General features: G+C 33.4%; 1 protein-coding gene across 2 annotated transcripts; it reads left to right on the top strand.

The window, feature by feature from the left end:
* The first annotated feature begins 5,991 nt into the window (after positions 1-5,991).
* On the top strand, positions 5,992-8,982 carry LOC111781362 (AP2-like ethylene-responsive transcription factor TOE3). 2 transcript variants are annotated; one of them, XM_023661908.2, is made up of 9 exons: positions 5,992-6,698; positions 6,855-6,880; positions 7,044-7,074; positions 7,168-7,401; positions 7,513-7,557; positions 7,678-7,772; positions 7,861-8,036; positions 8,158-8,385; positions 8,516-8,982. In XM_023661908.2, exons 1-9 carry the CDS (start codon positions 6,199-6,201, stop codon positions 8,711-8,713), a joined length of 1,533 nt encoding a protein of 510 aa, XP_023517676.2. In that variant the 5' UTR covers positions 5,992-6,198; the 3' UTR covers positions 8,714-8,982. The 2 variants fall into 2 exon arrangements, with proteins under 2 accessions (XP_023517676.2, XP_023517675.2); XM_023661907.2 differs by having other exon boundaries at positions 5,993-6,698; positions 8,510-8,982.
* Positions 8,983-12,634: the final 3,652 nt, after the last annotated feature.

Genomic DNA, 12,634 nt, shown 5'->3' with positions numbered 1-12,634 from the left:
GTTGTTCAATATATGAGAGCTAAACAGCATGTGAGGTTAAGAACAAACCAAGGGTGTTCCCAAATTGCAGCACAATATAAGCATAACCAAATCCCTCAAATATTGGGGTTTGTTTTTATAATTTTTAATGATGCAAATTTATAAATGATATATTGACAGGATAGATATTCTCTATTTATTTATTTTTAACATGAATTATGTGAAGTTTTGTATTAACCATTATATTCATTTTTAATTTATTAAAAACAATAAAAATAAAGAGGTGATCTTTTCTCTTTTACATAAATTTAAAAGTTATTAAATGAATTTAACTATAGATATCAAAGTTATGAATCAATTCCCTTCTAAAGTTGGAAGTCATTATATTTAAACACCAACTTATTAACTTATATTGGTTGGTTATAAATAACATAAATAACCATTATGAGTGTATTGTGTTAATTAAATTGAATGGTTTTAATTAGATTATGATGTTTTTAAGGTTTAGAATAAATATAGGTGGCAGTAAGGTGATAGTAAACATATGTTTTCATCAGAATCTTTCAACTAAAAAAAATTAAATATAAATGAATACACATTATTATTTCTCCCAACCAATTATACAACTTTCTCTACGCTCATAATTATAGGCTTAAATTTTGAAGATTCAAATAAGGTAACATCATTTATATTGATGTGAAAAGGTGATATGATTATTATCATTCAATAATTAGAACTATGAATTTCTACAACATTATTATTATTATTATTATTATTTTGTTGACAAATAGAACATTATTGGTTGAATCAAATTTAATAGTACAAATGTTGAAAACCTCTGCAATCCATAATTGTTCTTTACTTTTTTGTTGGGTGTTTCTTTTTCTTATGTCGGGATTTTTTTTTTTAACAATGAAAATGAAATATGAGAATTTAAATCTCACTAACTTAAAATACATTTTAATTACTATTAAGGATTTTAGCGTATATAAATACTTTGTTTTCTTTGTTATAAAAGCTATAAACTATTTGAATATACCAAACATTTGAGAGATTTTTGAATTTGAATAATTTATTATTATTATTATTATTTGGGAATATGAGAAGTGCAGAAGTTAATAAATTTTGCATTAAATTTTATAGTAAATGAGAAAAGTAGGAAGACCACCTAAAGAGACTTTCATAATATAAGTACTATGAAAGTACCCAAACATTTGTACTATCTTATTAAATATTTTCTCCATTATTTTTTCTTCTCCCAAACAATATAATTTTTTTTTTTTTTAATAATTATATAAATAAAGACTTTTGTATCTCATTTGAATGCTGGGTTTTATGTATCCAGTAAAGATATTAAATATGGTACTTCTGAATATGTACAATAATTAAATATCAATGATTTGTTTGCAAATTTTAATTTTAGTGGATGGAATTAAAATTTATGTAGTGAATTAATAAGAAATAATTAAATTTAAAAAAATTAAATGAATTAAAAGGTAGAAATAAAAAAGTTGTGTAAATTGAATAGAAGGTGGGAGATTTAAGAGGATAGGCAGGTGATGGTGATTTAGCATTAAAGTAAACACAACTGGCAGGTCCAATAATGTAAAAACTTTCTGTAATTGGAAATGCATCCTATTGTTAGTATATAGCACTTAGGTGGTGTCCATTTCATAATACCTACATATTATGATACAATACCAACTATATTTATAGCCCATGTCCCACTCCAACTATTTCACTCAATCCATATGTATATGTTCTTAATTATTTGTGGGGGTTCCTATTTAAATCTCATATCAAAACTTTTGGATCTTTCATTTATGAAACATGAAAAAAAAAAAAAATCTTATAATTGATTTAATATTTTTAATTATAACGAACCAATTGGTGTTAATGGTACTCATAAGTGGTTGGGTTCATAAACATTTGGGATTTGAATCGGTAAGTATCCCAAATCTTAGCTACCCCCCACCAAAAATAAAATATTTATGTTGCCATACTTCAAAGATTTACCTTAATTCCTTAATTTGGGTAATGTTTTCTTTATTTACCCATGTTGCAATAATTGAACGCCTAATTAAATCAAATCTAATTTTTTTTCCTATAAATTGAAAACCATATAGAATCTAAATTAAGAGAGACATGTGTATAAACCAGTTTTTTGTACCTGAATGAGATTGTTTTTTTGTTACTTGGAAATTATTTTACAAGTTATTCTACTTTTCAAAATTGAAAGTTCTTAGCAGACACAAAATTAAGTTAATAGATTAAACCCCTTTTAAAGTTCTTAAATAGATTGAAAATTTTATTTATTTACCCATGTTAATTTTTTTTTTTTTTTTTTTTTTTGTTTTATTATGGTCGACCTCACAGTTTTAAAACGTGTGGAAGAGGTCTCCACACTCTTATAAGAAATGTTGCGTTTTTCTCACAAACTAATGTGTCATTTCACAATCTACCCCCTTAAGAGCTAATGTCCTCATTGACACAACACTCAATGTTTGGCTTTGATATCACCGTAACAACCCAAAGCCACCACTAGCAGTCTTCATTGGCACAACACTCGGTGTCTAATAGCTCAAGGCCACAACACTTGGTGTCTGGTGGCTTTGATACTATTGTAATAGTCTAAGGTCACTGCTACCAAATATTGTTTGTTTTGGCTCATTACGTATCACCGTCAATCTCACAATTTTAAAACACGTCAATTAGAGAGAGGTTTTCACACTTAGAAAAAATGTTTTGTTTCTCTATCGAAAGAACGTGTTTGTTTGATAGTTGTAGTTGATGTGTTATTGTGATTATTGGAAAATGAGGACAAAGCGTTGGAGTTTGTTGAATATAAAATGAGGACAAAGTGTGATTATTGGAAAGGTTGGGTTGTTATCCAAAACCAAAATGAAAGACAAAGAGAGAGAGAGAGAGGTTGATGTGTTATTGTGTTGTTATTGTGTTATTGATGGGTTTGAAAACAAAAGAGTTTTGATGATAAATCTCTGTTATTTTCCTCCTTTGGATTGCTCCTTTGCAATGGGATCACTCCTTTTTTTGTGGAAATACGTAATTCTGTCCCTAACACTCCCAACTCTCCAACTACATCTTCTTCCATACAATGTAAACCCATGTCACTTTGAGCATTATGTGTATATATAATAAGACGAAGAAGAGTTTTATTATTAAGGGTGGTGAAATTAGGGAGAGGAAGAGGAAGAGGAAGAGGAAGAGGAAGAGGAAGAGGGTAAGGAGGAACAATAATAGAGAGAGTGGGCCTGGTGGGCATCCCCACCCCATGAAAGTGAGAGGTGGGCCTGGCCTACAGGTACTGTTTTCCACTTGCACAACAATCCACCCTCCAAACACTTACCCTCGTCCCCCTTCCATTATGGGAACCTCCTTCACACGTTTCTCACGAGCCACACAATTCAGATATTTGGGTACCAATGTTTGCCTACTTTTGAGAATTTGTCGGCTACTCCTGACGTCGCCTCTTCTTTTGTCTCACTTAGGTTTTTTCTTTTTCTTTTTCTTTTTCTTTTTCTTTTTCTTCTTTTTTTCAAATAATAATTAATTCCCTCTACCTTTTGTAATCCAATTCATTTCATTATTATTATGATTATTAATTATTGTTAATGGAAATTGGTTCTTCCCTCCTTACAAAAAATAAAAATTTTAATTAATTATGCGCGTAGCCGCGTACCATACCAAAGAAGAGAAATATAAAATTATGGATGGGAGCATCTACTCCCAACTCATTCTCTCTATTTTATATTATAATTTTCTTTTTTGTTCACAGAATATGGGAAAATTATTGCCATTATTTTAGTTTAAAACTTCATTTTTAAAAATGGAATATAATATTTTTGGCTGATGTCAAGGATGATGTTATCTCTCTAAATCTGACGAATCTATTGTTTTTATCGTATGGTCGAGTGGCTTTGAGGGATTTTTGAGCCCAGGATTATGTGTACGCGACTTCTGTGCAGTGTCTCCCACGCTCCTCCTCTTTTCTTTTTTCTTTTTTAATAATCTTTAACAACTGTCTTATCTATTTTTAGTGAAACAATATAAACAATTTTTTTCCTTTATTTTTTTCCCCAAAACTTGTGTTTCTTTATCTAGTGACCACTCAATTCTGGACTACTTTTTATTTCAATGCTTTCTTCCAAATTAATTTATTTTTATTTTATTGGTTCATTTCAGAGTTTCAAAAAAAAAAAAAAATTTATTGTTTCTTGCTAGGTTCTATAGAGACAAGATGTCATTTCACTCTATAATTACCATTTATCTAAACCTAAATATAAATGTTTTATACTTATGCTACGTTAAAATAGATTGAATTTTTATTTAGTTAGTTATAGAAGGAAAGAATCAATTAATTTGCTTAAAATGTAATTAAAAAGTAAAATGAATAATGAGAGGGTGGTAAAGAAAATGATTAAAGGTTGATAAGAAAGAGACATAGAAAAAAGAAGAAGAAAAAAAAAAAAGAGGAATTGAAAATGATTGCACAAAAACCAGAAATTGAGAAGTTGGATATTTTTAGAAAGTGGGAAAAAAACAAAAATTTGAAACAGAGATTAAAAGAGGAAAAATAAATATAAAACAGAAATAGAGAGAGAAAAGAGACAGAGAGGCGCGTGGGAAAGAAATACGAGGAAGAGAACACAAAGGAAGAGGTGTTTCTAGGAGGGAAGGAAACTACGATGTGACTTTTATTATTATTATTATTATTATTATTATTATTATTATTATTAAATAAATAAATTTTAACATTATTCCAATTTTCATTTTTCTCATTCTCACTCTAAATACCTCACCCTTAAATTTGATACTATTTACTTTTTCTTTTTCTTTTTCTTTACAAAAGTGTCATTCTTTGTTGATGCTTTCTTCCTCCCCATTTCTTTGGTTTATTTTTCACGTTTTTAAACCCCAATTTTAATTCTTCACCGACAATTAAAAAATAAAAAATAAAAAATAAAAAAACAAACTTTTATTTCTTTCTTTTTTCAAAAAATAGCCTCACATTTTGAACGCCACACGGGTTCAAAAAGTGGATAACAACCAACCCAAAACAATATATTAATAAATATGTTATTGTTGTAAAAAAGTTCATTAAATTGTATTTCATAGTAAAAAAGAGATGGCCAATATGTTATAGAGGGGAAATCTGAATTGGACGTAAGCTGCAAAGGGTTGAAGAATTCCCATATATAATTGGTGAAGGGGAGGTGATTCCTATTCCACAGTCATCCTTAATGAAGAAACCATCGCCCCATTGCTTTCTTTTCTTTTTTTATTTATTTTTATTATTTAAGGGTAAAAAAGCATCAACTATTTTCTTATACATTTAAAGCATATGAAGGATGAATTTAGGATGGAAGAAAACACAAAGAAAGGTGACAACCAATTGAATGGCTTGTGGGAAACCATACATATATAGATAAGGATGGGGCTCACACCATTTGGCATCCATCTTCATTCCAACTAGGGGTGGGTTAAAGTATTTAGGAACATAACTAACGCAAAGGTTAAAGTGTGCATTGGGTAAGTAAAATGTAAAAAGTAAAAAAGTAAAATAATTGTTAGATAAAAAAAAAAAAAAAAAAAAAAAAAGAAGGGGGAAGTGAGTTTGAGGTGAAAGATGAATGATTAATAAGATATTTGAGGAAATTGAGTAATTAGGTATCTTTCTGAGTCCTTCCGCTGTCTATTTCCATTATTGGGTAACACAAATGGAGTATGAGACAGACAAAGAGAGAGAATGGGTTTTCGATTTCACTAACGTGGGAAAGTTGTCTAACAAAAAGATGCTTCTTTTTTTTTTTTTTTTTTTCTTTTGTTTTCTTTTGTTTTGTTTTGTTTTATCTCTCCCAAATTGTATTGTGTATTGTATTGTATTATGATACTATTGTACGTAGCCCTCATGTTTTAATAACAAATAAATAATGTAGCTATTAATATAATACAATTTTTAATTCTATAAATAAATAAAGAGTGGGAGAGAGAGAGAGAGAGAGAGCGAGGCAATGAAATTATAAGGGAGTTGAAAGAAGGGTATTAAGGATGGACGTGGTGTGAGGCTTTTCGGCTATAAGCCCACCCAAACAACTTAGGAGAAGCAGAAGAAGAAGAAGAAGAACATACCCACACACTAAAACTCGGCCTCCAAAAAAAAAAAAAGAAAAAAAAAAAAGAAAAGAAAAAAGGAAAAAAATGTGGGATCTGAACGACTGTCCGGATGAGAGGAAGGAGGATGAATCGGAAGGGTGTTGGTCAGCGAAGACTTGGATTGAGGGAGAGGGGGAAGAGGAGAAGGGGAAAAGAGTGGGATCCGTTTCCAATTCCAGTTCTTCTGCGGTGCTTGTGGAGGATGGATCGGATGAAGATGCGCCCACCCCCAACGCATTACTCATGCAAATAAACGCACCCAGTCCTGTCACTCGCCAGTTTTTCCCACTCCAACACCCTCAAATCTCTTCTTCTTCTTCGTCTCCTTCTCCAACTACTGCTTCTACCTTCCCTCAGGCTCACTGGGTTGGGGTCAAATTTGGGCATCCTGATCCTTTTGCCGCACCTGCTCCTCCTAATTCCATCAAGTCCACCGAGATTTCCCAGCCCATTAAGAAGAGTCGCCGCGGACCCAGGTCGCGTAGCTCTCAGTACCGCGGCGTCACTTTCTACCGGAGAACCGGCCGTTGGGAGTCACATATATGGTCCGCTCCGTTCACTCTTTTATAAAATAAATATATGTTCCCCCCCTCTCTCTCTCTTTCTCTGTCTACTGCAATTTCTGTTCCCGAAAACCCACTTCTGATTTTGGAATTGATTTGAATTTTAATTTTTGTGTGTTTGGTTCTTGGTTTGTACAGGGATTGTGGAAAGCAGGTTTATCTGGGTATGTTTGGTTTGGTATTGGTTACTTTTTTTTATTTATTTTATTATTATTATTTAATATTGTTTTTTTTTTTTTGGGGGGGGGGGGGGGGGGTATCATTCATTTCTGATCTTCTAACAAAGAGATTTGGTTTTCTCCTCCGCGTCAAATGAATTGGTTACAGGTGGATTCGATACGGCACATGCAGCTGCTCGGTGAGCACTTGTGTTCGGTTCTCTCTCTGTGTTAACCAGAATTGAAATTTGAAATGGGAAATTGATGTTGTTGTTGTTGATGTGGTTGTGCAGTGCTTACGATAGAGCGGCCATTAAATTCCGCGGAGTGGAAGCGGACATAAACTTCAGCATCGAAGATTACGAGGAGGATTTAAAACAGATGGGAAATTTAACGAAGGAGGAATTTGTGCATGTACTTCGCCGACAGAGCACTGGGTTTCCCAGAGGAAGCTCCAAGTATAGAGGCGTAACGCTGCACAAGTGCGGAAGATGGGAGGCCAGAATGGGCCAATTTCTTGGCAAAAAGTATTCCCCCCTTCTTCTTCTTCTATTTTCATTTTTAAAAAATAAAAAATAAAATAAAAACATATTAAGACCCCCCTTCTCAATTTTTCCTTTGTTCCCTGAATTTTACAGGTATGTGTATTTGGGTTTGTTTGATACGGAAATTGAAGCTGCAAGGTGAGTTTTATTGTTTACAAAGAAAAGAAACTGCCTATTGTTGATGTTATTATTATTTATTTATTTAAAAAAGAAAAGAAAAGAAATAATGAATGATGATGATGATGATGATAACGATAGGGCTTATGATAAAGCTGCAATCAAGTGTAATGGCAAGGAAGCTGTGACTAATTTCGATCCCAGCATCTATCAGAATGAACTGAATCCTATAAGTGGTAAAAAGGCAAAAAAGAGAGCATTGTTTAAGTTGTTGTTGTAGTAAATGAATTTTGCAAAATTTTGTTTTAATTTCTGATTCTACAGATTCAACCCCCAATTTGGGAGATCACAGTCTTGATTTGAGTTTGGGAAATTCAAGCTCAAACCAAAACGACACCCCAAAGCCTTCCATAGATCCCCACCATTCTTCTTCTTCTTCTTCAGCTCCTCTATCCATGGAAGACGACTGGCAACGCACTCAAGGATTTAGGCGTCCTCAGGTTCTTCCGAAATTTCCATTTTAATAATATATTTTAATGCTTAATTAAGGTAATGGGACCTTTTTTATCTCTTACCTGTCTCCCAATTTTAATAAATTTCAACAATATTTATTCTGAATAGCTAAATTTGGTAGAAGAATCAAGTGGAGCAGGTGGAAATAAACATTTGAAGGCAGCAGAGGGAAGAAATAATAGGTACCTGGAGAGTGAAACGATGCAGCGTCTAAGCCAAACGCACATTCAATCTCCGGCTTCATTTGAAATGCAAAGACACGCCCAATTCAGCCGGCAGGTAGCGGGTGGAGATCACAATCACAATCACAATCACAATCCAACCCTCAATTATCAAGTGGGTGCTACTGCTTTAACTATATATGCGTATGTTTGTTTAGACAAGAAAAAGAAGAAAAAGAGGAACTAAGAAAAATTTGGATGTTTGTTTGTTTGTTTTGTTTTGTTTTGTTTGTTTAAAGATTCAGTTTGGGGGCAGCAGTAATGGTGGAGGAGGGCGAATAGGAAGCGATCTATCACTGTCTCTAAATGATCATAATCAAGTTGTTGATTATTCGGGGCCATCTCAAGCTCTTGCAACTGCTGCAGCATCATCAGGATTCGCACCCCCTTCCAAAAATTGGCTGCACAACAATGGGTTTCACTGTCTAATGAGACCCTCCTGACATCTTCAATTTTTTTTTTTTTCTTTTTTCCTTTTATTTTTTCCGATCAAACCCCCTCCCCCTCCCCCCACTCCAAAAGAAAAAAAAAAAAAAAAAAGGTTGATGAAAGCTTAATTTTGTTACCTATTATTTAAAATTTGTGAGTCCCCAGTTCCCGATGAGAATCTAAAAAGGGAGGAGGAGAAATGAATCCCCCTGAAAATTGAACGTAATGTAATGGGTGGAGAAAAAGGTAGATATATATATTTTTTGATTGTGAGCGACAACAACTCAATATGTTGATTAGCAATTCGGAATTGGTTAGCCATTTGGTTTGTTTTAGGCAATATTCATATATATATATAAATTTGAAAAAGTTTCAATAAGGTATTATTGTAAAGTAGTGTATGGTTATTTGACTGATTGCCTTACAACAACACTTGTGTAGCTATATTCAATCAACATTCTGGAACCATTCTCATTTTCTTTTTATTATGTATTAAATTAGTGTAAAAAAGAAGAAGAGGAAGAAAAATGGTGTGTTAGAGAGAGAGAGAGAGGGTGTTGGGAATGGCAGTGAATGGGGGGATGAATAGTCAGCATCATGGTGTCCTTTGAATCAATTCTCTCTCTCAGGCCAAAAGCAGTCAGACAGTGCTATTATGACGACTCGTTCCTTTCATCCCTACACCCCAAACCCCAAACCCCAAACCCCAAACCCCAAACCCTTCCTGTTTCCTCCCTCCCTTTTCACCACACCACTTAATAATAATAATATTATTTCACTTTTTCTTCATATTCTATCAAATAACTTACTATTACTTATGATTTCGATAAACAAAATAGTGGGGAATCAGGTAGCCAACACCTAGGACCCAGCGAGAGAGAGAGAGAGAGAGAGAGAGAGAGAGCGTACTAGGAAACCAAGTTTGTGATTATAATAGGATCTGATTATGAATGGTTTATTAAATTAAAAAGAAAAAATGAAAAACAGAGTTGAGTTGAGTTCAATTCAACTGGATTTGATTATTTCGATGACAGCGGGATTATTCAAACCAAAACCCTGTTGGGATTTATATAATTTTTCGTAAAGTTTGGTGGAAATTGATATAATATTGGATGCAAATTTCGTCACTCGGACCGTCATCACTTATTATTTTAATCTATCCCCCCCCCCCCCCCCCCCCCCCTGATTAGTATAATATAAAGTCTGAAAAGGGTGCTACCACATTCACCCATTTGTGGGTGCCCTTTTTTTTATTCATCAAAACCCCCTTTTAATATGTAGTCAACCAATGGATTTGAGATATGATTGTGTATATTATTATTAATTTGATTAAGCAACTAAATTAATTAGAAGTGAGTAATAATATCCAGTGAAATGCAATTGCAAGGAATGGAAGAAACAAACAAACAAAGTGGAGTCTTATTTGTGTGTCTAAAATGACATAACATATAAACATAATAACATGCTAACCTCTCTTCTCTTCTCTTCTCTTCTCTTCTCTTCTCTTCCCTCTCTACATCCTTTTGTTTTGTTGGGCTTTGCATCGAATCTACGAAACACTGTAAAGAACCTCAGATGTAAACACATTCAAAAAAGAAAAAAAAAAAAAAAGAAAAGAAAAATCCCAGTCTACCTATAACCCCCCTACGAGTTAGGTGGGTAGGTTTTAGCGTTGAAAATAATTGTCCAACAGCCACAGTCACAGCAAGGGGAGAAGAGGTAGCAGAGGATAGCGGTGATGCATATACATCTCATACAGAAACACAATCCCCAATGGGGAAAACTTCAAAACAAAGTTGAAGCAGTGGGTTTGTTTTGTGTATTTTCATGATTTAGAATTAAAAAATAAAAAAAGAAAAAAAATTAGAGCGTGTATTTCCATTTATGGCATTTGATGCCTCTTCCACTTCCCCCACTCCATCGTCTCTACACACTAATTCACTTCTGCTTTTCCTTTCTTTTCCTCACCTTCTCTCACCTCTACCACATTCAATTAATTTAGACTACAAATCAAAGTGTAAGTACACATTGAAGAAAGGGCGTAGTATGTATGTATGAGCTGGGTTCTCCTTCTCACTCTTCTCTCCTAGTAGATAACATCTTTTAATCATAATAATATATATATATATATATAGTATGCATAATCTCAACTCAACCTTATAATTAATACCACTTGTTCACCAAATTATACAATTATTTGGGTGTACATTATAAGCAAACCAAACATATACCACCACTAACTCCAATTTAAATTAATCAAACCCCCATCCTTTTCTATCATAACTCCAAAATTCTTCATTTTCAACTTGTGCATTCATTTATTATTACAAAACTGTCGGTGTAACCAATCTTTTATTTTCTAAATCTATCTTACTCTACATTTTAGTGAGTAATTAACATTATAGTTCTATAATACACAAACAACACAATGCCTTCCGTTATATTTAGGTTACCAAAGTAATGAGTTTCCTGTTTAGGAAAGTTGGGGATTGTTGAGATTTAAAATTACGCATTATTCACCTCTCACCTCTGGTCCAACCCCAACCAATTGCTTCCTCCTTTAATTACATCCTTTAAATGCCCAAAAAGTGTAATTAGGTTAAGTTAGGTACATTTTTATCCAACCTTTTGCCTTTTCAATTAATTTTAAACTTAATTCAAACACTTGAACCCTGCTTTCCTTTAACCTTTCCCATAACTATATACCCTAATTCAGATTAATTGCAAATGGGCCGTTCTCCACTTCGAGACCCATAATACAGAAAGCCCATTGAAGAACAAAAAAAAAAAAAAAAGCTCACAATAGCTTCCTTCTTCCAGAAAAGGAAGGTTCGTGAATTCACATCATCTGAGCTTGGCGACTGATATGACGGACAAAATATTGGTTTAACTTTGAAGAACACACAAATCAAATTAATGCTAAAAAGGGAATGCCTATATTCTCAAGTTACTACTTTTAGAGGCGACAAAGAAATGATGCGACTTCTGAGATGATGCCCTTTTGAAATGGAATTAGATAGTGATGGAATGAGAAGCAGAGACGTGTGCAATGTGGCAACCCAAAATCGACCTTTCACAAACAACTTCCCGTTTGGACAAAGAGCAAAGTGAAATGAAGAACTCCAAATCTTTATACTTCTAAAGAGAGTTGAATACCCTTATTGAAATAAGAAAGAAAGAAAGAAAGAAAGAAAGAAAAAGGTCACATTTTTAAAGATAACATAACATAGTAGTTCTTGTTATCATTCTCACAAATATGATAAAAAGGCTAACTTTGTTTCAGTTTATGAAATATGTCAAATCTGTGAGAGCTTACATATTGGGTTGGTTGACTTTGGAGCCACCAGTCAAATCTGTCTTAATCCAATAAAAGGTAACAACTTTTATTCATTCAACTACATCCAATTTCATCTCCCTAAAAAACCACATCAAATTTGTTGGGAGACAATGGCGATAAGTTTTGATCAGCTGATACAACGGCACAGAGTAATCCCATCTCCGACCGCCAGTTGGCAAATCTCAATCCTAGGATCAACCGTCTATACTTCATGGAACTCCAACACAAAGTCTCTAAAATACCTTACGTACTTTCTAAGAGGAGCATCCGGCGGGACCGCCACAGACCCAGCCCACAGAGTGTTGTTGTAGCCGATCAGACCACCAATCTTCACAAGATCAATAACCCTCTTATGGTAATTCAAGTAATTATCCTTATCCGCATCCACAAAGATAAAAATCAAACGTCCCATGATATGTTCCCTGCAATATTTAAATACCACATAAACAATGTGGTTAAGATGCATAACAGAGAATTGGTTATCACTATAATTAATTTTGTAAGTTAACTCAATTTAGATGCTTGTTGGAGCATTTGGTCAAGAACAGGCAAAGCAGGGCCTTCTTTTTGGTTTAATGTTATTGTCTAATCCATATTT

This window comes from Cucurbita pepo, chromosome 19, assembly GCF_057944985.1.
Source record: "Cucurbita pepo subsp. pepo isolate OVF chromosome 19, ASM5794498v1, whole genome shotgun sequence".
Lineage (NCBI taxonomy): Eukaryota > Viridiplantae > Streptophyta > Magnoliopsida > Cucurbitales > Cucurbitaceae > Cucurbita > Cucurbita pepo.
Note: the sequence above shows the minus strand (reverse complement) of the source record. Positions and strands in the feature narration are given on the sequence as shown.